This window comes from Chinchilla lanigera, unplaced genomic scaffold (genome assembly GCF_000276665.1).
Source record: "Chinchilla lanigera isolate Chin_1 unplaced genomic scaffold, ChiLan1.0 scaffold00044, whole genome shotgun sequence".
Classification (NCBI taxonomy): Eukaryota; Metazoa; Chordata; class Mammalia; order Rodentia; family Chinchillidae; genus Chinchilla; species Chinchilla lanigera.
The window spans coordinates 18285826-18306852 of record NW_004955445.1 but is presented as its reverse complement, the minus strand read 5'-3'; the positions used below and the strand labels follow the sequence as shown (position 1 = coordinate 18306852).

At 47.1% G+C, this 21027-nt stretch overlaps 1 protein-coding gene across 1 annotated transcript in view; it reads left to right on the top strand.

The window, feature by feature from the left end:
• Positions 1–14576, top strand: part of LOC102006174 (lipopolysaccharide-binding protein-like) — a 19199-nt gene extending 4623 nt beyond the window's left edge. Inside the window, exons 5-14 of the mRNA XM_005392587.2 lie at positions 41–104; positions 3210–3323; positions 5051–5227; positions 6242–6451; positions 7530–7700; positions 9426–9493; positions 11139–11184; positions 12032–12095; positions 12871–12947; positions 13799–14576. Coding sequence (XP_005392644.1) covers positions 41–104; positions 3210–3323; positions 5051–5227; positions 6242–6451; positions 7530–7700; positions 9426–9493; positions 11139–11184; positions 12032–12095; positions 12871–12947; positions 13799–13831 — 1024 coding nt within the window. The 3' untranslated portion in view covers positions 13832–14576. The remainder of the gene's footprint in view (positions 1–40; positions 105–3209; positions 3324–5050; positions 5228–6241; positions 6452–7529; positions 7701–9425; positions 9494–11138; positions 11185–12031; positions 12096–12870; positions 12948–13798) is intronic.
• The last annotated feature ends 6451 nt before the right edge of the window (positions 14577–21027 follow it).

Here is a 21027-nt window from a genome sequence, read left to right as displayed (position 1 = left end):
TATATATATAAAACGTGATCATCCCATTCCTTTTCTCTAGCTGGATCCTAAACCTCTTCCATGAAAGAATTGAAAACAATATCAAAATGGTCTTGCAACAAAAGGTAAACAAAAGGATAAGCAGATTGGTAATTAACACATGAATCACTGGTATTTACATATTGGATGTTTGGAAAGAGCCTTCTCTCCTAAGTATGCTGCTGTTTGAGTTTGCTTAGCAAAATCTTTTTGCATAATGCTAAGGCAAATGTCAGTTCCCAAGTTAGTGTTAATTGAACTGACAAAGTCTTATTTGATTATCTAATTGCAATATTAGAGAAATATTGGCGAGAATGATTTTGGATCTCTCCCTCGCATCTTACAAAAAATCAATCAGGAGGCGCAAGGATTTAAATGCCAAAATAAATTTTCAAATATTTTAGGAGGAAACCTAGAATATCTTTCTCACCTAGGAATATGACCCTTCCCCCAATGCACCGTATTGAGAAGAGCAGTGGCCATGGCTTTTGAAATCACTCACTTCTGAAAAGTGCTTGGTCTATGGAGGTGGGCAGATGCCTCTTCAATTTACCCGCTCTGTATCTTGGGGCAACTTAATGAATTCACTGGAGCTTCAGTCTCCTCATTTTCAAAAGGGGGAAAGTGGCCCCTACCTTGAAAAGAGCTGGCAAGAGTACAATTAGATAACCACACTGAGTTCCTGGAACACAAACTGTGTTTGGAGTAGCCAGCATTATTACCATTTCAGAACTACGACTCACCCTCTTCGCTCTTCAGTGTTGAGCCGCAAGTTCAGCAGTTAAATGCTGTGGTTTACATCCCAGCTTGCCACTGTTATAGCTGTGAAGTCTTGGATAACTAACTGAACCTCCCTGTGCCTTAGGATTCCTGTCTATAAATAGGAATAATCATGACATTTACCCTGCTGTGAAGACCAAGAGATGTGATATTGTTAATGCCTAGGACCAACAGTTGGGCAAATGGGTGAGGTTATTTTCATACCCAGCTAAGCTCCCCACCAGTTGAATGTGTGTGATCTTTGCTCTCCAAACATAAGGAACATAGGACAGAAGAATCTGGATACTACATGTCCTGGGGAATGAGGCAAGTGCTAGAGAGGCTGAGCCAACTGTGGTCATTGGCTTCAGTTCCCATAGAGCTGTTGAGTGCAGAGCTTCAAGTGGTTCCATAGAAAGGACCTCTAGTGAGGGGATGGGGAAGAAGATGGATAAGACCATGTCCTGGGAGGCTGGCTCCCTGGGCAGTGCTGCCTTGGCTTGGTACTCCAGGGAAGCCAGCCTAGTTCCACCAGGGAGCCTTTGGCTGCCTTAGAGTTTTGCACTAGAACAATGCTCTCAAAATGAAGAAGCTTCCCACAGAGAGTTGATTGTAAGTGATCTGAAGCTTTGGTATTACATTTTTCAGAATGACAGAATAAATAAGCAATTCCCTTTGCAGTCTTCTTTCTCTTCTCATGCCAAAGACAGAAAGTCTCAGTATGAGACTAATGTGTCCTGAATCATTTTTTCTAACAAAGAGGAGATTGCCTAACTAGGCAGCAGCATCTAGCCAGTCTTCCAGAACACTTTTTTTTTCTAATCCCTTAAACAGTATTCACTTTCCCAGTTATATCCTGTTTATGCCAAGGACTACTAGTTTTTCATCAAAAAGAATGATATGAAGCTTCTGTATTTTTTATTAAATTTTGTCCACCTGAAAAGGCCAGTTGGCATAAAGAAAATATTAAGTAAATAATAGAGAGGGTAAAGGTGGGAAAGGCAAAATGATGCAGATGGTATAGGAACTGCTAAAGATGGGAGGTTGCCAGACTAGCAGCTTCTGACATCCTCAGCCTAGAATTCCATAATTTACCCAGGAACAAGTTAGTAGCCAATGACAACTGGGATTCTGAGGCTGAGCCCTCTTCTGGCTTTGCTGTGCTCCCGCTAGTAACCAGGTCAGCACTTCCTGCAGATCAGATGCCACGCTCCCTGATGGAGCCCTCTTATTCCCATAGCACCAGGAGCTGGCAAGATTTCAGGATCTGAGCAAGAAGAGGAGCCAAAAGGGTCAGGGAATGGGTGGTAGAATTTAATCTGGGTGCTGCAGTGGTCAAGTGCTACGTATTGATGGGGACAGTGGCCTCTTCTTCCATTTTAACATGTTCTCTGACCCTTCCCAGCATACACTCAGAGGTACTTTGAGGGCTGGGTTGCAGAGGTACCTCCTGGAGGTGGAGCTGGGGACTGGGCATTGCTGAGGAGAGCAGCAGAGGAAGGACTCACTAGCTTTCTCTCTCCCTCTGGCAGATCTGCGAGATGGTCAGGAAGTCCACCACTTCCTACCTGGAGCCCTATCTCAGGACTTTGCCAGGTTTGGAGGCACCCCTCCCAACTTGCCTAGGTGCCATCAGACACCATGACACTAGGTCACCCTGGAACCATCCCTCCCAGGCAGCCCTGGAGAAATTCTTCCATTCCTACAGAGTTAGAGCGGGGCTCTTTTGGGGGGCCTGTTCTCTGGCAATGGGGGGCCCAAGGGGAGATACCTGGTAGGATCACAAGGTGGGTAGAGGATTACAAGTCCATGGGAGAAGCACGTGCTGTCTGTGTTCCATCTGCTTTAATGAAACAGAGACACCCAGACTCAGCCAGCCACCCTGGGCCCCATCAGTTCCTCTAATACTCCAAGCTCCCTCCTGCCATGCACTCTTAGATCCTGATGTTCCCTCTGCCAGAGGAGCACTTCCCTACATCCACCCCTTCCCCAGTCAGCATCTACACCCTTCAGATTCCAGCCCAGGCAAAACCTCCCAAGGAAGTTTTCTTTGACTCCTTGTCCAAGCCAGTTAATAATCCCCACTCTGCCCTACTATTACATGAATGGCATCACTCCATGGACTTCTTCCACTTATCACAGTTGCAATTGTACATTTATTTGCTCAAGTTTCCCTTCTGGACTCCATGAGGACAGGGACTTTGACTATCTTACACAGTGGTTTCTTCAGCCACTTGTATTATGCCTGGCATATAGAAGGTGCTCAATAAAATACTGAATAAATGAGGCAATGTCTCTCTATGGTTGAAATTACCATGGATCAGCCCCAGCCCTGTTTCCATTTTAGAAAGACTATAGTTCATGTGAATGAAGTTCCCTGGAGATGTACAATATACAACTTGCACAATTGTATTTGGCTGCTCTGTTCACAGCCTGCCCTTTCCTGTCTCACAGTCACAGTGATGATTGACAAGGTTGCAAGCCTTGACTACAGATTGGTAGGAGCCCCCCAGGTGACCTCTGAAGGCCTGGATATTCCCTTCAAGGTAAGGGGTTATAGGGAAATGACCTTAGGACTAAGGATGGAGAGAAGATCAGTTCCACTTCCCAGAGTTAACTCCTCCCCTTCCTTTTGCAGCCCATAATGGGCAGATGTGCTATTAAGCCCTGCACACCATGACCTAAGGCAGGGATCTGTGAACCAACAGGATAAATCTGTCTGGAGTCTACAGGACCTCAGCTTGAATGCTAGCTCTACTATTTATATGCTGGGGAACCTAGAAGAGTTTCTTAACCTCTCGGAGCTTCTGTGAAATTAGAATAACTGAGCATGGTGGCGCACACCTGTAATCCCAGCACTCAGAAGGCTGAGGCAGGAGGATTGCTATGAGTTCAAGGCCAGGCTGGGATACATAGTGAGTCCAGGCCAGGCTGAATGACATAGCGAAACCCTGTCTCAAAAAATAAAAATAAAAAAATCCTGGCATGGTGGCACATGTCTGTAATCCCAGCACTCTGGAGGCTGAGGCAGAAGGATAGCTGTGAGTTTGAGGCCAGCCTGGGCTACAAAGTGAATTCAAGACCAGCCTGAACTATATAGCGAGACCTGGTCTCAAAAAGACTTAAAAAGACACTGGAATAATAATAGCCTTCTCTCCTGTGGCTTTGCAGGAGTTAGGTGAGATGATGTGCATACAGCACTGAGCTCGACCCAGCACAGAGGGCATGTATACATAGGTACTCGTTACTATCTGCATCAGCAGGGGCTGGGGATTTAGCTCAGTGGCACAGCACCTGCCTGGCAAGCACAAGGTCGTGAGTTTGATTCCTGATACCGGAAGAAAAACAAAAACAAACTATCTGCATCATCCCCAGGGGGACTGAATGATGGCTTCCTAAGGTGCCATGTCCTTTTAGAATCTGTGAGTGTGACTATATATGGCAGAAGGGACTTTGTAGATGTGATTAAGGACCTTCTTGTGGCTGATTATCCTGGCTTCTCCAGTTGCACTTAGTATAATCGCAGGGTTCTTAGAAGAGGAGGAGGGTGAAAAAGAACAGAAGGAAGGGACCACAGGGTGAGGTGATGAGAGGGGATGGCAGGTGGCCCCTGGAGGTGGAAAGAACAAGGGGATGGATTCTCCCTTGAAGCCTTCAGAAGAAGCAAAGGCATGGAGACAGGTAAGGAAACAAATTTGTGTTGTTTTAAGCTGCTAAAATTGTGGTAGTTCTTACAGCAGCGGTAGGAAATGAGCACACCCTTCTCGGTTCCCATGTTCAGTATACACCCCCTGACTGTGGGCTGAGCCCTTGTGCAGTGTTCCCCTCCAATTTTATTTTATTTTATTTATTTCACTAACACATGTTTCTTGTTGTATCAGTTCCGAGAGTTTCTACAAATAATAATTAAATTTCATACTACCTCCATAAAGCAGAAAACTCGTTAGCCCCATCCTGAGTTTACAGATGAGGAAGCTGAGGCCTAAGGAAGTCAGTGATTTGCCCAAGGGCCCAAGATTTTATTCAGCCACTCGAACTCCCAAAGTCCAAGCTCCTCGCTACAGGTTGTGCCTCTTAAATCCTGGGCTATGAGACCTCAGACTCCCTCCACCCCACAGGGATTGCTGCTCTGATGGGGCGATTTGAGGCAGCTGTCAGGACCTAGATCTTTAGCATCCTTCCTGAGCAGGCTGGCACATCTGCCTGGTACCCTTACTGGCTAGACCAAGGCAGGGTGTGGGGGGCGGGGCACTGATCAATCCTCTGTCTCCAGGGGGAGTTCTTCAGCCAAAGCCAGCCCTCACTGGTGCCTTTTGAAGTGCCACCCATGACGCTGCCCCCACAACATGACCACATGATTTACTTGGCAGTCTCTGAATACATGGTCAACACAGCCAGCCGGGTTTACCACCACGCTGGGAGCATGAAGGTCATCATCCGAAATGAACACGTGAGTGGCGAGTAGGAAGGAGGCTGGGCTCCCAGGAGGGAGGGAGAGAGCTTCGGGTTGGGAGCACAGGCTCTCGGTGGGTACCTAGGGAGCAGGAAAAGAATGTGGAATTTGGACCCTAACAAATGTGGATTGAAATCCAAACTATGGTTCAGTTTCCCCTTTGCACAGGTGGACCCTAATAATTTCTATTCAGTACTCAGTACTTTCCCTCCTAGCACCTTCCTCTTCTCTTTCATTCCCTCTGCACTCCAGGGCCATTAAAAAAATGACCCTTTCTGGGATCTTTTGGAGGCTGTCTTGGCAATAAGCTGGTACCCCATCTAGCTGATAAATCTAACACATGAGGGTAGTGTTACTCTCAAAGGACCGCAGAACAGGGCGACCCAACATCCTTTACGAATTCATCTCCTCTTATTCTAGCCTAGTAAAGTGGATAACTGACCACCTGGACACCTGGGAGCTCTCTAGCAAAGTCCCCTTGCTCTGCCACCTGCTGTGCTCCACAGGGGCTGTGAGCCATCTGGGGGTCATGTAGCCTCAGCACGGTCAGCATGGGGATCTGCACAGGAAGGGGGCGGACTGCAGCCAACGACCCCACCCCAGTGCAGCTTGAAGGAGGTCTGAGTAGCGACTCCCACGGCCACCCCCTGTGAGAAGCGCCACAGTTGCAGTCCAGACAAACACAGGAAGAAGGAATCAAGGAACAGACGCGGAGGACAGGGCCAGCTGGGATGCCCAGAGCTCAAAGATCACTAAGTCACAGGGGTGGGAAGAGAACAGGCTCTGTGTAAGACGGTTACAAAAGGAGTCCAGGGAAGCCATATTATTAAGTGTCAGATTGCTCTGGGTGATCTTTTGGAGGATCATTCTGAGATACAGTAAGTAATACCACCAGATATTCATTGAGCACAGTGTATGTGCCAAGCACAACTCCGAATGCTTTACCCACGTAGTATCTTGTTTAATCTGTAAACCTGTAAGATAAGCGCTGTCACTGTCCTTCTTTTATAGCTGAAGAATCTGACAAAGCTGGCTGCCAACGAGTCAGCTAAAAAGTGGCGGAAGCAGAATCTAAAGCCAAGATGTGGGGCTTCAAAGTCTACACCTCTAACCACCATGGTGTCCTGTTTCTCCAGTAACTTCCTGCTTCTCTTACTGCAGATGCCCCTAAACTCCCCCATCCTATTGCACACCAGTTCATTCCAGGCACTGATCCCTCAGGTAAGACCTCGGCCCATTCATCCCAGAGGGCAAGCCAACCCCCTCAACCTAGGTCAGATCCAGGGTGTATATTTGGACATCAGTGAGTTATGTGTAGACAAACAGCTCACTTATTAGAATGGTGAGAAAAAATAAAATCTCTTAATTTGTTGCACAAAATTCCTATCATCCTCTGACTCCTTGTGACACAAAGATGCAAGATCTGGATGTGGACTGCCTGGATTTGAATCCTAGGTCTGCTATTTTCTAACTTTGGAATTCAACCTTGCTGGGCCTCAGTTTCCCCATTTCTCACATGGGCATGACCATAGTGTCTGCTCCACTGGGTTGCTTAGATGGGAGATAAAAGCACTTAACCAAGCCAGGCATGGTTGTGCACATCTGTAAACCTAGCTACTTGGAAGGCTGAGGCAGGAGGATTACAAGCTGAAGTTCAGCCTGGGCAACTTAGTGAGACCCTGTTCTACCACCAGAAAGAAAGACAGAAAGATAAAGAAAGAGGAGAGAAAGAAGCTGGAAATGTAGCTTGGTGGTTGAGTACTCCTGGGTTCAATTCCCAGTACTACAATAAATTATATGCATACATACATACATACATACAAAAAAAAATTCAACCAGTGCAAATGTTCCAAGACCCTTCCAGGCACAAACAGGGGCATCTTGGATAGCTAATAATTTGGGGCTAAGCCTATAACCATCAATATTCATTTGATGTTTAGTTGGAGGCCCAGATGAAAAACAGTACAGGCAGAGTAGAAAAGAGCCTGTTGACCCAACCCCCAACTTACCCACCTGACGAGGCAGGCTGGCATTGTAGGCAGCATGGTGACCACAACTGTCACTCAAACAGTCCCTTGGGGTATCTCCTCCCACCCCAGACACTATCACAGTGGCTCTTCCAACAACAGCCGTCTCTTGGAAAGAAGCTCTGGAAAATACAAGTCCTCTATCCTATGGTGAACTGGATAGTGCCCTTAGAGTTTGCTCCTTGGGGACCTGACATCTGGTCTTCCCCTGTGGATCTCAAGGTCCCTTGGCATGTCTCCTGCTATCCCCTGAGTGTCTGCTCCCTCTGCAGCTGGCCAGGTCATACCCCAACATGGAGGTAGAACTTGAGGCATCGCCTGAGTCAGAACCACTCCTGACATTCACCCTTGGGAATGTGACCCTCTCGCCAGTGATAGACATCCAAGCCTTCGCCCTCCTGCCCAACTCCTCCAGCCGCAGGCCACTCTTCCAGCTCAGGGTGGTAAGTCTGGCCCTGACAGGGGTACCAAGGGGTTGTGGTGGGAGCCCCTCCCTCAGCAGAATGATAGCCACACAGCTGGTAGATGTGGAAACTCTGCAGTGAGCCCTATCCTCCTGGGCCAAGCACCCAGGCTTCCTGAGGGCACAGTTCATCAGATACTAGACTGTCAGAGTTGCTAGAAATCTTTAATCATTCACTCCAGCTGAGGTGATACTTTTAACTTTCCCAGTTATTTACTATAATTTTTTTTTAACATGGTTTTACTTTGTAGTCCAGGCTGGCCTCAAATTTGTATTCCTACTGCCTCAGCCTCCTGAGGGCTAGGATTACATACATGAACCCCCAAGCCTGGCTAGTTTACTATATACTTTTAAAAAAATCTAAAACATTACTCTATTTAAGTTATTAATAAAATGTATCAAATTACCTTTTAAAAGAAGGTATAAGTCTTTGGCAATACTCTCTAAACTGATTTACAAATTCATCACAATTTTTATTTTAAAAATCCCAGCTGCTTTCTTTAGAAGCCAGCTGACAAGCTGATCCTAAAATTCACATGGAGGTTCAAAGCTCCATTGGTCTAATTTGAAGTAACTAATTTGAAGATAACAATATGTAATACAATAACCACTGTTAACTTCCTATCACCCTGTCTGAAATTTTGTATTGCTTGTACTGTTTTTGTGTTGTGTTGTTTATGTCTGTGTGTTTGTTAATTTATTTTGGTTCTTTTCTCTTTAAAATAAAATATATATATTATTTAAAATAAAAATAAAATTTTAAAAAGGTTCCATTGGCCAAAACTCAGTCCCATGGCCACACTTAACTGCAAGAGAAGCTGGGAAATGTAGTCCAGTTGTGTGCGCAGGTGATACATCAAGTGAATCTTGGTTAAAACGTAGCAGCCTCAGGGCTAGGGATGCAGCTCAGTGGTGCAGCGCCTGCTTGGCAAGTGTGAGGTCCTGAGTTTGAGTCCTAGTACCCCATACTCCCCCTAAAAAACATAGTCTCTGCTACAGCACCTTTTGTGTCCGCCTTTAATACTTCTTAGAAACTGTTCAAGACAGTATTGAAACTGTGTACACCTGAGCAGAAGCCAGCCTCTCTGTCCTTTGCCTGGGATCCGATAGTGTTCCTTTTTCCCTGCCACAAGCCTCTACAACATGAATTGTTTCAAATTAAGCTGTCCAATGAAACCATCACGAGCACTCACCCAGGTATCACAGGTAGACAGGAAGTGACCCAGGTAGAACAACTGGACAGGACAGGGGCAGGTCCTAGAGGGGCCTCCAGATTCAGTCACCTGGTCCAGTGCAACCCCTTGGTGGGATGGCCTTCCTCTCAAACACGGATGCCAGCAGGTGCTGTCCGTACATTTCTCCAGGGCTTAGGGCTTTTGTGAATGTTCCTTGGTGGTCTGCTCCAAAGTGCTCGGTCACACTTACAAACTGAAAGTACCTCAGTTCCAATGCTCTGTGCTTTCAGTTCGGGCTTGTTCCCTTTCTCAACACTTCCACTAAGATGGAGATCTAGCAACCCTCAGCCCCTCTTTCTGAGTGTCCCCTTTGGAGCTACCCTCTCTCTATACCCTCTATCTATAAGCCTGGGGAGTTGCTTTCTGCCCATGTGTCCCATATGGTCTTATACCTAGAGCTTCTACTTCTGGAGACTTGTCCTCAGGATCAGAAGCCAACACAGTGACTAAGCAGGCTTTTGCTTTTCTAGAACACCAGTGTTTCCATCACCATCAGTGTGAACTCCAGTAGGATCGTTGGCTCAGTGACCACAGGAAGGTAAGAGACCAGGGAGTAGGAGAGGAATGAAGGAGGATGGGGATGTCCTGATAGTGGCCAGATTCACTGATGGGACCAGAGGTGACCCCTGGAAACAGATCTCCACCAGATCTAGGGTGTCCTCCAATCCAGTGCCCCTCTGGAGAAGGCACAGTGACAATGCCTCAAGGAGAAAGCAAGAATTACTACAGCAAAGCTGCCAGGTTGCAGATGCTATCTTCAGGTCCCCTGTAGCCCTGGGCTCCTCCCTTGTCCCTCTCAGGCTTCTGTGGAGGATCTGACACCATAAAGGCAGGAACACATGCAGGACAGTCTAGTTCAGGGCGGGAAGATATGTCACAAGGACTTTGGACCTAACTGAAAAAAATCATCAACTGTACACATCACAGAGCAGATTTTGGATGGAAGGTTGAAGTGCTCCATGCCACAGCCGACGGCTCCCCTGCCCAGAATCCCAGTCAATAAACAAGTATGTCAAATTTGTGAGTCAGTGGGGTAAGAGTTCAGGCTTTGTGCAGCAGGGACTGTACTGCCTCCTGGGTTCATTGTGTTCTGCACTAAGACCTATGTCTCACCTACTCTTCGTGAGGCAACCTGCTAAGGTTTGCCAGATGACTACTTCTTGGCTTTTCTTTTTTTTTTAAGTACTAGGGATTGAACCCAGGCCTTCTCATTGAGCTATATGCCCCAGCTGTGTTTTAAATATTTTATTTCAAGACACGGTCTCACTAAGTCACTAACTGCCCATGCTGGGCTCAAATTTGTGTTCCTCCTGCCTCAGCTTCCCAGAGTGCTAGGATTACAAGTGTGCACCGCCATGCTTGGTTTACTTCCTGGCCTTAGGTTGGACGTTCATGGGCTGGTAACATGCCCTGAGATGTCAAAATGAACATCTCCTTCAGAGGGCTCTAGAGGAGAATTCCTGATCAAGGGAACCAGCACAGCAGCCAAAAAGAAGGCCTGTCAGGAGGGGGATCAATGGAGGAAGCTGGGATTTGGTTTCTCCAGCGGCAGTGATCCAGGTATCCTGAGTATCCTGCCTGCCTTCACTCCAGGGGGTGTCATCTACATGCCACCATCATTTGCAGTGCTTCTCTTTTTCCTTCACGTTGTCCATTTCCATGTGATAACTCAGGCTCCCGCACATCATTACACAAATAATGCATGCTCATTGTGTATTCCCACATCATGCAAATAATGCATGCTCACTGCAAGAAAACATTAGAGATTACAAAAGTATTTAAAAACAAAATCACCCTTAACTTTGCCACACAGAGACCATGTCCCTTAGTACTTTTATTTCCTCCCAGGTTTTGGGGAAAAACAAGTATTTCCTGTGTAATTGGAAATACATAGTGCATACATTTCTGTATTGCACTTTTTCCACTTACTATTTACACCATCATGACTTCTTCAAGTTATGAGCACACTCAGCAAACCTTAGTCTTAACCCCAGCACTTGCTCTCCAATCAGTGTGTGCGTCAAGCCCTGAGCCCACAACTAACACACTGCAGAGGAACTGCCAGGTACCCAGTCCAAGCAAAACACCTCTGCCCCCAAGCACAATGCAAATTCCACTGGGGTGACAGGGAGAAACTACCAGCCATGGCTCAGTGATCCACGCATTTTTCTTTCTCTACACAGTAAGCTGAAGCTTGAACTGAAACAATCCAACGTCAGCGACATCAATGTGAGTCATTTCTCTCAGCATCTCTTGAATGTTTTCCCCACTCAGGGTGTCATGGAGCTCCAGGAGATTGACCCGAAAATGCCTTGCAGGCTCACAGGAAATGCGATAGCCAATCCGAAAGTTAGTCAGGCATGAATGGCTCTGACAGCTAAAGAGGCAACAGGACATAAGACCCTAAGGGCATGAGCTTTGGAGGAAGATGCCAGCTCTGCCACCTGCTGTGTGACCATGGGCAAATCACGTGACCTTTCCGAGCCTGTTTCTTTTACTGTAAATGAGAATAATAACAGCATTTGGGAGCTGCAATACAAAGCAAGGCAATGAGTTAAGTAAGACACTTTGATGAAATGTCTCACATGAAAAGCTCTCGGCTATGCTCACTATTCGAATAGGAGTAACACAGGGTTGGCTTTTTCTAAGTTCTGGGGACTGAGCCCCAGCCTTGTCACCGAATAATGGGTTTCACAATGGATTTAGGTTGAGAATTTGTGAGAAAAATATGGTGCATACACCATACACTATATAACACTTCCAGCAGACTCTGGAGAATCAGTCTATAACCAAATACATTAGTATTTCTGCAATAAAATCTAAAATATGCACATAAGGTAGATCACCACTAAGTAGCCTCAGGATAGCTCCAGTCCTATTGTACTTATGGAGAATGAGCTCAGAGAGGGGAGGATTTGGGGAAGGGGACACTTATCCATCATGGTGGTGACCAGGGGCCTGTTTTAGGTAGGATGACTGACTGGTCAGTGTCTCCAGAGGCAGGGCCAGATGTTCCTGACTCCTGTTTTTACTCAAGTCTTGCTTGGTCTCTGATCTGGTGACTCTTGTGCTCTAGGTGGAGCTGATGGAAACCATCTTCAACTACTACGCACTCAATACCATATACCCCTCTCTCAACGGTAAGTGGAACTGTTGCTGACTGCTCCATAGTGCAAAGACTGCACTCTACCCTTTCCATAGGACTTTGTGCTTCATTCATTCACTCATTCATTCATTCCACAAGTTGAGCCATTCTGCTGCCTGGGGCCCTGGCAGTCCCTGATCCTTGCCCTCATGGGAGGGCAGGCAGGTATCAGGCAATGGCTATACAATGTTGAGCACCATGACAAAAAGAATGGGGAGGTATAGGAGCTGGGAGGAAGTGCCAAGAATGGACTTGCAGTTCAGACAAGGCTTCCAGGATATGAGGGCTAAGGTACAGAGGACAGATGGAGAAGGAACATCCCATGAGTCTTCAATCCTGGCACGCGACCAGGGGAGGTGACATTGTTGGGTGACCGATACAGAGGCTCCTAATATGCAGTCTTCCTCCACCACCTAGGGCCCTCTCCAGCTGACCTCAGCATCTGCCTTTTACCACTAAGACGTAAGAGCAGATAACTTGATCTGGGAGGAGCCGGGCAGCCAGCTTGATGGAAGGAGTCATTGGGTACAGGCCCGGCTCCCCGCCCCAGCTACTTTGGGTGGTGGGTGAGGGCTCTCATATGGGCCAACAGGGTCACAAAGGGCTCGCTCTCCTCATCAGTCCACTCCTGATGAGGCTACACTTCCCAGGCCTTGGTCTCACTATCCCACCCCAAACCAGCCCTGAATCCATAGCGGCTGCAATACTGTGACTGCGTCTTCTCCTCCTGGTCTTCTGTGCCCAGCTCACCTCTCTGCTCTCTCCTCCAGCAAAGCTTGAGGAGGGCTTCCCACTCCCTCTTCCCAGGAAGACCTCCCTCAGCAGTGTGGAGCTCCACATCCACAAGGTGAGTGAATGGGGTTTGGCTGCTGAGACGCGCTGGGAGGCTGCCTCAAGGGCTGGGAGGCCAGTGGGAACCAGGAAAAGAATTAACTTCAGAGTGAAAATGGCAGGTATTGACGATCTGGCAGCTCACCTACATGGACTAGCTCAGTTCCTAAGCCTGCAGGAGCACATTTACTGAGTACCTGGTACTTCAGCCCTGTACGGCAGGAGAGTGAGCAAAGGTCAGATCAGACGCCATTTGGGTTGAGGAGCATCCTGAACTTGCTGTAATCTAATGAGTCCCAGTCCCTGACCAGCCCTCCCACCCTTGTTCAGAGACAAAGCGAGGGGTGCACTTTTGGATCTAAATCCACAAGTGCTCCTTGCCAGTGTCTTCACTGTTCACGGGATATTCCCACTGCAAGGAGACCCAGGATGCATTCTAGTAAACTGAGCAGCTCAGGCAGCACCCAGGTTTACCTTTTTCTTCTGAAGGAATATTTTTGGAGGAAAGTGACATTCATGGCCAGGTATGGTGGCACACGCCTGTAATCCCAGCACTCAGGAGGCTGAGGCAGGAAGGTCGTTTCAAGTTCAAGACCAGCCTGGGCTACAAAGTGAGTTCAAGGCCAGCCTGAACTGCATAGCGAGACCCTGTCTAAAAGACAAAAAGAAAAAAAGAAAGTGACATTTATGGATGTCTTCCACAAATCAGTGACTTGGGAAATACTGAGAGGACCAGTGTATCATGAACCCTCCCAAGGCCTAAGCTTGGAGTCTGCACTGACTTGGCTTTTGACTAATGTGGGAAACCTAGGCACCTGGGTGGCTCAGCAAATGACTTCTCTTGACTGTTTTTTGCCTTCTCTCTAGAACTTCCTGCTCTTAGGAGCCAACATCAATTAGGCTGAGGATGGAGCAGGCAGGAGTATACATCACGACCAGGCCAGACCTTGACCTTGTGGAGACCCACAGTTGTTATCAGTTTTACCAGAGGCTTCTCCATCTCACTCTACCAAAGCCTTTCCATTACTTCTATTTTCTTGATGCAATTCTTTCTATTAAATTTCAACCTTTTGATTTTTATGTAAGCATATAAAGCTAATAAATCCCTAAAAATTACTTCAGCTACATCATACCATTCTGATATATAAAAGTTTATTTACTCAGCTAATAAGTAGTTTCTAATTCCCCTAATGGACTCCACTTTGAAGAATTTTATTTTAAAACTACCCAAATATATGTAACTTTGAAACTGATTATCCTTAATCGTAGTATCAATTAAAGTCTGTAAGCCTAATTCTTTGGTATGTGAGACTTTTTTTAAAGTTGAAACACAAAAATACCGTATTTCTAAATGCTTTTTATTGAGAAAAAGCATGTATTCTGCTTTATGGCATCTGGGGACATTTTAGACCTAAAACGTCCCCCCAAACTCTCATACATTTGGAAGGCGACTGTCACGAATGCACTGTACTCCTCCGCGGATTCACCCTCTGACGAGCTCTGCAGCCAAATGTGCTGTTACGGGGCAGGCCCAGTTGGAGTAACAGGCTGGAGTCCCCATGTCTGGATCTCAATTCTTGTGCAGAGTGAAGAGCTGTTCCACGATGCTCTGCAGAGAGCAGGCAGGCTGCAGGGACAGGCACAGCTCCAATAACACTTCAGGTGGTAGCCTCACTCTCCATTCTTTGCCCTCAGAGTCCCTGATCAACACCAACAGGATGTAAAAGAAAGGGGCGTGAGTGAATGGTATAGAACTCCATCTGCATAAACATGAAACTGCTTAGCCCTGGCCGGGGTTCCAGGCCCTTCGCGCCAACTTACCACTGCTGAGAGACGTATCAGCACACCCAGATCCCAAGCTCTCCCCAGGGCACTGACTCCCAGTCTTGGGTCTTGCTTGGCAGTCTCTGGATCTAATGGTGAGCCCTGGGAGGGTGAAGAAGGAGACAAGCACTGAGGCTCCAGCACCATGTTCTCCAGCCCAAACTGACATCACATAGAAGTTTCTAACAGACAAGGGTCGGGCGTGGTGGCTCACACCTGTAATCCCAGCACTCAGGAGGCTGAGGCAGGAGGATCATTGCAAGTTCAAGCCAGCCTGGGCTACAAAGTGAGTTCAAGGCCAGTCTGAACTGCATAGCAAGACCCTGTCTCAAAAAGACAGGGAAAAAAAAAAAAAAAAGAGGAAGTTTCTAACAGACAGCCCCTAGTCCTAAGAACAGGAAAATAAGTCTTTATAATCAACAGTTCTCTCTCCAGCAGTTCACAATCAGAGTAAGAGTTCACTATCAATGGCTGTAATACCGAGTTCCACAGGAATTTTATTTTGGTTTTTGGCAGTAGCTAGGGTTGAATACAGGGCCTCAAGCAAGGATTCTATCACTGAGCTCTGTTCCTGCCTTTTATTTTCAGACAAGATCTTGCCAATTTGCTCTGGCTGACCTCAAACTTGGGATCCTCCCACCTTAGCATGCCAGGTAACCAGGACCACGAAAGCATACCACTGCACCAGCCAGAGCGTCTTGATCGAGAAAGGACAGACCACCATTCCTAGCAGCTCTTCCACCACACGGTCATTACTTATCTGCCCAGCCTATTGCAAAGCTCTCACATTTGTTATCCCATTTCACCAAGATCCATTCAATTTGACCCAGCCCAGAAAGACAAGCAGAAGCCAACCTTCCAGCAAGACTTAAGTAGCCAAGTCTTTAAAGATCACAAATGCCAGATCCACTTAAAAGATAAATGCACAAGTTATCGATGCTTGAGGTCATCACACAGAAAGTGAACCCCACACAACTCAGAGGACTCTACGCCCAGTGTTTTCAATTACCAGGCCTGCTGTGGAGAGAAAAGAAGCTGCTCATCTGCCTGAGTATCTATTTATTTTGAAGGACATTCTCTCTTTGTAGTTCAGGCTTCTTTGAACTCATTATGTAGCCCAAGCCAGCAATCCTCCTGCCTCAGCCTCCCAAATGCTGCGACTACAGGTGTGTGCTACCATGCCTGGCTTAGACGCTAACTTTCTTAAAAGGTCAGTACTGTCCACTAACTCTCCATGCCTGGCTGAACTAACTGCCTAGCCTCAGGACCACTGGGGCCAGAAGGCAGGCTCCTGGAAAAGCAGTGCACAAGACAATGGACTGCTAAGTGGCCCATGCTTGTAATCACAGTTCAAAGCCAGCCTCAATAAATTATTAGCAAGATTTTCTCTCAAAATTAAGGGGGTGACAGTGGGGGGGGTGTCCTGGAAAGCCAGGTATGGTGGTACACACCTATAATCCCAGCACTGGAGAGGCTGAGGCAGGAGATCACTATGCATTTCAAACCAGCCTGAACTACAAAGTAAATCTCTGTCTCAAAAATATTGAAAGCGGGAGAGCCGGGCATGGAGGCACACACCTGTAATCCCAGCACTCGGGAGGTTGAGGCGGGAGGATCACTGAGAGTTCGAGGCCACCCTGGGCTACAAAGTGAGCGCAAGATCAGCCTGAACTGCATAGTGAGACCTTGTCTCAAAAAGACAAAAAAAAAATGAAAGTGGACTAAGGATGTTACTCAGTGGTAGAGCAGTTGGCCAGCATGCTTAAAAATCCCTAATCTGGAGCTGGGCATAGTGGCACATGCCTATAATCCCAGCACTCGGGAGGCTGAGACAGTAGGATTGCTGCGAGTTCGAGACCAGCCTGGGCTCCAAAGTGAGCTCAAGGCCAGCCTGAACTGCATAGTAAGACCCTGTCTCAAAAAGACCAAAAAAAAAAAAAAAAAAAAAGAAGAAAGAAAAACCCTAATGTGAGGGGAAGGGCACAAAAAAGCGGCAAAGACGCACAAACGAACATTTAAGCCATGACTGTCTTTAAAAATTCATTATCTGGATTATCTTTTACTCCTACAAATGTCATACAGCAGAATACACAATTTACAATTCTCACACATGTCCTATAGTGCTACCAGAATTTATTTTAGCATGCAGTCCAAATGGAAATGCATAGACTGGTGTCTGGCAGAAAGATCCTTACACTGAAAGACCAAGTAAATATCAAGTCAGGAAGCTTGTCCAGTCAGTTTCCCATGAGGGCCAGTGAAGGCCCAAGGTCCGAAGGGTTGGCAGAAAGAAGACCGGAGTGTGGGAAAGCTAGACAATTTGGAAGCAATGAAGAGCCCCGCTAAGCACGAGGAAAATGTCCTTTAACATTCTCCTCCATGCGCTACCAATGGCCGAGGCACAGGCAGCCCAAGGTCACTTTCAGATATACTGCTTGAGAGACATAGGCACTTGCACATTCACTACAGCATTATTCATCATATCCCACACACCAAGGTCCATCAACAGATAAACAGAGAAAATGTTCCATTTAACTTGTATCTAATACACACACACACAGAGTGATATTTAGCAGCTTAACTAAGTGACTCAGCAGTTCCACTTGGAGTAGAGAGGACATGCCCTCGCCACTCTAGGATGTTGTTCACTGTGTCAACTTGAAAAGTTTATAAGTTTAGCTTAACATTGCACCAGGGTCCTCATACAATAGCAGGGAGGAAAGGAGGCTTGCTCTGCCCCCCTTTTTGCTCTTGTTGCTCTTGCTGTCTTCTGCCACTCTGAAGTGTTGCCCTCTGCCACGCTACCCTGCTTTGGAGCCAACTGAATATGGACTGAAACCTCCACAAACTGTGAGCTAAATAAACCTTTCCTTCCTTAATTTTGGGTGTAAGGTATTTTGTCTCAGCAATGGGAGATAAATAACACACACACACACACACACACACACACAATTATTATTTAGCCTTGAAAAGGGAGATCCCGCCATTTGCCACACAATGGATATAGAGGACACCATGCTAACTGAAGATAAAGAAATCCTGCATGTTCTCCCTTGTAAGTGGGACAGAAGAGGGGGAGATGTATGTCAACATACAAAACAGCAGACATGTCAGATAAATAAGTCTTGAGCTCTAAGGTACACCATGAGTACTAACTGATAAAACTGTATCATCTTAAGGGTTTTTGAGGGCTGGGGATTTAGCTCAGCGGCACTGTGCCTGCCTGGCAAGCGCAAGGTCGTGAGTTCGATTCCTGGTACAAGAAAAAAAAACAAAAAAGGGGTTTTCTTTACGCACCTATTTTGTCAAACCAGATTTTCATTACTCTTGCCACATATTAGTATGACAGACATGTTAATCTACCTGCCTCACTACTGTAATCATTTTACTATTTATATGTATCCAATCACACTATGTTGCCAACCCCAAATACATGCATTTATTTAAATAAGAAAAAAGGCTGCTGAGGTCAGGAGGTTGGGGAGAGTGCTGTAGCTGGCTAGCTCAGAGCCAGGTTTGTGACAGGTGGTGGCAGGGCCCAAAGTCAATGATTTAGCAAAGGTTGAGCTCACACACCTGACCCACCCAATTCCTACTACAGCTCCCACCACCTGAACCCAAGGTCAGAAGAAAAATCTACCCGTGGTGGACCACAGCTCTCCCTATGGCCAGTGTGACAGGCAGACTACACTATGCTTCCTCACTGAAGAAGCACTGCCAACAGGAAAAGAAAGAAATGCCTCAAACCTGGGCATGCTGTCGTGTTCACAGGCACTGTTCCCGACACTGCTCAATGGGACGAGCCCTGTCCCCTTACAACAATGTACCTTGTTTTTGTTCAGGTGGCTGCACACCAGGCAGCAGGCCAGTGTGAAGCCAGACAGACTGCTGCCCTCAAGGAGCTCACAACACAGTAGCAAGGTGACAGTGAGCTGTGCTAAGAGATGGGGCTGAGGACACCAGAGGAGTACAAGGGGAGGGAGCACCCTATGAGGAGCGCAGTTCACAAACTCCCTGCAGACCAGCCCTATTTCCACACCCCTTCTGTAAGCTCCCAAGTACACTGCACCAGGCTGTGCAGAAGAGGCAAGGAATCTGCGTGCCAGTTTTCAAGACGTAACAAAGCTGGTGAGAAGGAACATATGTATGAAAGCACCAGGGTTTGGAAGGGATCGGAGCCTCCAAAACACGGGGAAGGCTTCTAGCAGTTCCTGTCCCTGCACTATCCATGACCAGGGAACAAGCAGTGCATGATCACTTTCGGATGCAGGAGCAGCATCTTAGCCGACAAAAGAGCCACAGCCAGCAGCTTAAGGAAAGGGCCATGCTGGGATAAGACACTCAGAGAGACAGTGACCAGACTTGTAGCCTGCAATTGCAGCAGCTGCCTGATTCTGTATAGTTCTCTAATTACTGAGAGTCCTTAATAAAGTACCCAGAGCCTTGCATGTCTTACAAGCTCCCAGCAATGCTGATGGCACTTGGTCCAGAATCACAATTTGAGAAGTACTGCTCTAATGTTTTCCTGCAAGAGAAGATCCAAATCTGGGAAATGTTGAAGATCCACTGGGTCAGGGAGTCTGGAATTGTGTAGTAACCACGATCCCTAGCAGGATGCAAAGAAAACCACCCAGCTAACTGCCTCACCCGCAAACGCAGCCCTCTTCCCATTTCAATAAACAGCTGCTGACCCAAATGAGCACAAGGACTCCCTAGAGCTCCTGGAACCAAGGGGAGCTCGACAGGAACCTACTGCGCTTCATGCTGAGAAGCTGCAGGGAAGGCTGGGGCAGGGTGCTAGTGGCAGCAGCTGTGTATGAGTGCGTGGACATGTCCCTGCTGGCCTCCACAGGGGGGAGTGAGCACCTTTGCCTTTCCTCCCATGACTTTAAGACCTTCGCCTTGAGCCCAGACACCCAGTATCACCAGAAAAGCCCCCAGAATTTTATACCTTATAAGCATCCTGGTCCAGCCTCTTCTTCAAGACATGAGGCAGCTGAGCAACAGGACAGGGCAGCAGACAATCCTGCAGCGACAAGCCACATAGGTCATTTCTTGTATTCAGCCACCCCAGATGCTTAATAGGAATTAAGGAATTAAAAACCCACCCCTCTGACTGGGCGTGTAGAAAGACTAACAGTGGCTGTAACAAGGCCTTCCCTTTGATCTTTTTTTTTTTTTCTGGCTTCACTTTTTTCCTCTTTCCATTCTGGAGGCTGAACCCAAAGCACACTTGGCGTGTTAGGCAAGCATTGTATGACTGAGCTATACCCTCACCCCTCCACACCTGGCTTTTTTTTTTCCTTTCCTCTTTTTTGCACAAGACTGAGATCAAACCCAAGGTCTCACATTAGGCAAGTGTCTACTAAGTGACTCCAAGCTTTTTGAGACAAGATTTTGCTAAGTTGCCCAGGCTGGCCTTAAACTTGCAATCCTGCCTCAGTCTCCTGAGTAGCTGGGGTTATAGGTGTGTGCCACTGTGACCAGCTTCTACTTTCATCTTTTTTTGTTTGCGTTTTTTTGAAACAGGGTCTCACTATATAGTTCAGGCTGGCCTTGAACTCACTGTGTAGTCCAGGCTGGCCTCAAACTCAAGCCCATGTCTGCACTGCACCTCCTATTTTGGAGTGCTTTGGAAACCTGCCCCAACACACCACCTTCAGAAAGCTGTTCTTTGGAAAGACTTTAGAAATCACTGTGTACACTTATGCTGCATTTACTGCTAACTGTGCTGTTACACGCATGCATTTGTTGTGATTCCTGAAACACAATCCTTCCACGAGCAGGCTGAGGTTCTGTAATCCTGACCCACCCCTCAAAGCACTGAACTCTGCTGAGCAACATGTCAATGTATAGACACCCTGCTTTCTGGAAACAAGACAAGCTGAGAAAGACCCTGGCACAGTGTCCCCCTGGTGCTGACTCCCATGGCAGCCCAAGAAGCACTGTATTCCTAGAAGGCTGGCAGAAGAGGAGCAGGAGTGTGGGAAAGCTCCAGGGTTTAGAAGGGACAGGCGGACCCTCCAAACACGGGGAAAACGTCTTTCAGTGTTTCTCTCACTGCACTATCAATGACTGGGGCACAGCCAACCCACAATCACTTTCAAATGCAGGGCAGACCGGAGAAGGGCCAAGACAGACGGGAGCCTGGTGCCAGAGGCCTGGTCCAAATGGAAGACAGCACAGGGATCCTGCAACTGCCATGTGGGAATCAAACAAGAGACACTTCTGACAAAAATGAGAAAAGTCCGGGGGCTAGAGATCAGGATCAC